Consider the following 5,125-nt stretch of genomic DNA (forward strand, 5'->3'; position numbering starts at 1 on the left):
TGACTGGGGTAATGGGGATAGATTTGTTAGAGACAATAAGATTGGCACAGGGTAGAGCAGAGTTTAGGGCTGTTGTCACTATGAGTCACAGGTGACTCGATAACAACATACACATAACAACAACAGAGATAGTGGCCTTGTTTTAAGGCACTGTACTGCCAACTCAAATGTACAAGTCTCAAATCCATAAGGTGCTCTATTGGAAACAGACAGGCAATCTCCTCTTGGACAATTTACATCCTCTGAAAAACTGCTGGGTCAGTTTTAAGTTGGTGCTGAGGTGGCACACAATAACAACAACAGTGATGTTGAGGGTATTAACTGAGTGAATACAGGTAAAGAGGTGGAACAGTACTGTACATAGGAATGTACTCAACTAATGTTACTATCATTCCTTTTTTTTTTTTTAAATTTTTTTTTTGTGTGTACCGTCAAACCAAATCCGACTGGTACAGGAGGAGATTGCCCCTCCTTCTCCAGCAGGGCATCTGGTGGATTCAAACCGCGTGGCTCTGCGACTGCAGTGCAGCTTCTTGCCACTAGGCCACCAGAGCTCCCTTGTTACCATCATTCTTATCATTACTGTTCACATCATTGTGCAATTATGGAATGCTCCTTATGTGCCAACTGTAGACAAGTATGCACAGAATAAAGCACAGAATTATACTTCTGATCATAAAAAATTTTGAGGCAACAGAACAAAGTTACAGAGTTTAAAGTTTGAAATCTTTAAAATAATAAAAATTATTAAAAAAAGAATGTTGTTTCTTTCATATTCCTGAAATTTAAATTAGGAATAAACAAAACATGCTTTAAATGTTTTCTCTATTTTATGATGAGCTTTAAACACTATACAAAGATATCCAGCATCTACCTCTTGTCCTTTTTTTTTCTCTTTACCTCTTATTATTATACAATTTTACTCTTTTACCCTGTATATTGCCTGTCTCCCATGCTAGAAGCAAGCTTTATGAGGACAAGGATTTTTTCACCCACTTATATTAACTGCTATATTATTAGGAGGAAACCTCTGGTGGAATATTCTATAGGGAGTAACACCGGTAACCCAAAGGTTCAAGTCTTCTCTGGCATTCCAAATCTACCAGGCTATCCTCCATGGTAGCAAGATGTGCATCTTTCTATCCTCTGTGGTAGAAAGGTAGACAATCAATCTCGTTCTGTGCCACTTCTGTGCCTCTGAAAACCCACTGGAGGGTCAGCTACGAATCAATCACTACATGATGGCAAAGAGATGAGCTATATTATCAAAACCTGTTTTGATAATATCAAGTATTGAGACAGGAGATTTTCATTAAACAAATAAGTAAATAAAATGACTTAGAAAAATTAACACCAAACATCTTGGATTTACCAAGGACAGCACTAACACTTTATGATTAGGAATAATTTATTGGCTTATCAGAAATAAGCTGTTGTCAGTGGACTTGAAGTTGACATAAACTCATGATGGCTTTCTATATAACAGAGAGAAAAGATGTCTGATTTTGCACCATATTTATGATTGCTGGTAGATCTGAGTCCACTATTGCAACTACTCTGGCTATTCATTTCATTGAGGGTTTCCTTTGATTTCTCTGACCGTCCATCAAGAGAGGATTAAAAAAAAAAAAGATAAAAGAGTTTATCCTAGGCCATGGAAAACTTAACTATACAATAAAATCTTACCTTTGCTGGATGTATATAATAATGCTGATTGAAAAGAAACCAACTGAGTGTCAGTAAGACTCTCTTCTACTGACATCTGTACAGCATAACCAGCATCTGGGTTTACATTGGGCAAAGACAGTAAGTCTGTTGACCGAACAAAGAAGTTTCCATGGAAAGTGTGAATGGAAAGACCTAAAAGAGAAAAAGTTATTATAATTATATATACCTACATATAGATACTTATATTTAATCCCTGTCATTTTTTTTCCAGAATGCAGAAAGTGAAAAGTTTATATACACAATATTTTTGTGAGGGTAGGTAAGGTGCAAGACATTTTCTTCACTGACCATTGGGATATAAATCTTCAAAACACCTATAAGAAGCATAGTTGGGCAGATCTATGAAAATGTTAAATGGGTGTTTACTTAGGCCCCACCAATTCCACTCTCTGCAGCATTCAATATGGATTGCATGTCAACATCAAGACACTGCAGCCTTAAATATGAACTGAAGGAACAAAGATTCTCACCACTGGGCCAACTGGCAGCATCATGGTAGATGGTGAAGGGACTGAGATTGTTAACAGTTTTAGTTTGTCTGGCTCCACAACATTCTTGGTACCAGCAGCCAGGAAATTAAATGAAGAACTGCATTGAGAAAATGTGCTGTCAGGGACTTCTCTAAAGTACTGAAGATCAACAATATCAATCTGGAGACTAAGGTATGCCTGATACAGGCCACAGTCTTTGCAATTACTATGTGTCAGAAAGCTGGACAATGACTAGGGATGATGGAAGGAAAACGGATGTGCTTGAGCCATGGTGCTGGAAAATAGCACTGACTATACCATGGACTGCTAGGAGAACAAACAGGTTTGTCTTAGAGAGGGTGAAATCAGGCTGCTCCTTGGAGGCAAGGATTCTGAAGCTTCATCTGACATACTTTGGGTATGTTGCAAGGAGGGACCAGTCCTTGGAGAGGGACATCATGTTTGCGAGGGTGCAGAGATAATGCATGAGAGGAAGACCCTGGATGAGATAGACTGATTCAGTAATGTCAGATAAATAAATTTGGCAAAGGATAGAGGAGGTTTCAGGGCTGTTGTACATAGGGTTATTAGGAGCTGCAAGCTACTTGATAGCACTAGCAACAATAACATCAAGAAAACAAAAAATCCTCACCACTGGACCCACAGGCAACAACCTGATGAATGAAAGCCTTGAGAATGTTAACAACTTCATCTTACTTGGATCCACAATCAATACACTGGCACCAGCAGTCAGGAGATAAGGAGATGTACTGTACTGGGAAAGTCTGCAGTCAAGGGATTTCTCCAAATTATTGAGGAATAAAAAATGTCAGTATGAGGAGAAAGGTCTTTTCAGTCACTTGCTATGCAACTGAGAGCTGAATAACTACTATGGATGACAGAAGAATTGATCTGAACTGTGGGACTGGAAAAGAATTTTGATGATCCCAAAGATTACCAAAAGAACAAACAGGTATGTCTTAGAGAAAGTACAGTCAGAGTACTCCTTGGAGGTAAAAATGATGATGAACCTCTGTCTCTCAAACTTTGGGCACGTTGCTAGGAGAGGTTATTCCTTGAAGAGGGACATCATGCTTGGAAAAAGTGGAGGGATGGCAAAGAGAGGAAGACCCTCATCCATCCTTGCCTCTATGGGGCACTTCCACTAAGACAGATTTGTTTGTTCTTTTGGCAGTCCACAGATGGATACTCAATAATCTCCACCAACACCACAATTCAAAGTGTATCTTCACTGTATCTTCACTGCTCTTCCTTATTCATTGTCCAACTTTCAGATGCATAGAAAGCAACTAACCTGACAGCAGATTTCCCCAATGTAGCATGTCTTTTGATTTCTTGACTGCTCTGGGTGTTGCTTGTGAATTCAAATAAAATATAATAGTTGACAACTTCAATTTTTCTCTATCACGATATTGTCTTATGGTCTTGGGTGAGGATTTTTATTTTCTTGATGTTGAGATGTAACTCACATTGAAGACTGTAGTCTGTTATGTTTTTCAGTATGAGCCTCAAGTCTTCTTCAGTTTCTACAGGCAAGATTCTGTCATTTGCGTAACACAATTTTTAGTACAGTGATTCTGTACATTCCCTCAAGGTTCTTTTGATGCTTCCTTGCTCATTCAATATTATACCTACAGAATCCATTAGTATTGAAATTTGAAGCTTGAATGTGTTCTTAAGTTCTTTCAGCTTGAGAATCTTTTGGTTACCTAATTCATACTTTGCTTTGTTTACATGAGCTGACCTTAGAAATGTTCTGTTCACTCTTTCACTTCAGCATTCCTTTTCCCTGTCTGGATTTCTTTGTATACTAGTACAAGTTTAGAGTCGCCTTCTGACATCCACTTTGGTCTTTTTTCTCTTCCTTGTCTTTGTAATGACCTTTTGCTTTTTTCATGTATCATGTCCCTGATACCATTCCACAACTCATCTAGTCAATTCTTGAGATGATTTTTAAACTGAGTTAAGATAGATTCAAGGTCATATTTTGGTTCTTACAGACTTGTTTTCATTTTCCTTGTCTTTAATTTTAATTTGTATAGGAGCCATTAATGGTCTGTTCCACAGTCAGCCCTGGTCTGGTTTTGATACTGACAATTAACTTTTCTAATGTCTCTTCCCAAAGATGTAGTCAATCTGATGCCTGTGTGATCCATCAGATAAGGTCCATATGTGTAACTTTGTTTATGTTCAGGTTTTTTAAAAGTAACTGCAATGAATAATTATATAAAATTCTATTGTGCTATCTCCAGCCTCATTTCTGTCACCAAGGTCATATTTTCTAACTACTAGTCCTTCTTATTTGTTTTTAATTTTTGCATTCCATTAACCAATCCCAAAACACTTGATTGTGCTTATGTGACACATAAACTTGGACCAGGAGGCAGTGAGCAGAGCAAGGAAACATGGCATGGTTCAAAATTGGGAAGAGTATGCGTCAAGGATGTGTCCTATCTCCATATCTTTTCAATCTATATGCAGAACAGATTATCCAGGAGGCTGGGCTCTGAGAAGTATGGCATCAGGACTGGAGGTAGACTCATCAACAATCTGTGGTATGCAGATGACACAACCCTGCTTGCTAAAACTGAGGAGGACCTGAAGTACTTGCTGCAGAAAGTCAAGGACCACAGACTTCAAAATGGATTGATGCTCAACATCAAAGAAAAAAAGATTCTCTCCACTGGGCTGATTGGCAGCATCATGATAGATGGTGAAGAGACTGAGATTGTTGACAGCTTCAGTTTGCTTGACTCTACAACTGACACTCTTGGTACCAGAAGGCAGGAAATTAAAAGATGAATTGCATTGGGACAATCTGCTGTCAGAGACCTCTTCAAGGTACTGAGAAGCAACAACAATGTCAGTCTGGAGACTAAGGTGCGCCTGATACAGGCCATGGTCTT

General features: G+C 38.5%; 1 protein-coding gene across 1 annotated transcript in view; it reads right to left on the bottom strand.

Moving 5' to 3' along the window:
• SEC24A (SEC24 family member A) overlaps window positions 1–5,125 on the bottom strand; it is a 112,760-nt gene that overhangs the window by 19,307 nt on the left and 88,328 nt on the right. Inside the window, exon 16 of the mRNA XM_006888060.1 lies at window positions 1,687–1,860. Within this exon, the coding sequence (XP_006888122.1) occupies window positions 1,687–1,860 (174 nt within the window). The remainder of the gene's footprint in view (window positions 1–1,686; window positions 1,861–5,125) is intronic.

The sequence above is a fragment of the Elephantulus edwardii genome, unplaced genomic scaffold, assembly GCF_000299155.1.
Source record: "Elephantulus edwardii isolate Elephantulus edwardi_28Jun2011 unplaced genomic scaffold, EleEdw1.0 scaffold00064, whole genome shotgun sequence".
In the NCBI taxonomy this organism is placed as follows: domain Eukaryota; kingdom Metazoa; phylum Chordata; class Mammalia; order Macroscelidea; family Macroscelididae; genus Elephantulus; species Elephantulus edwardii.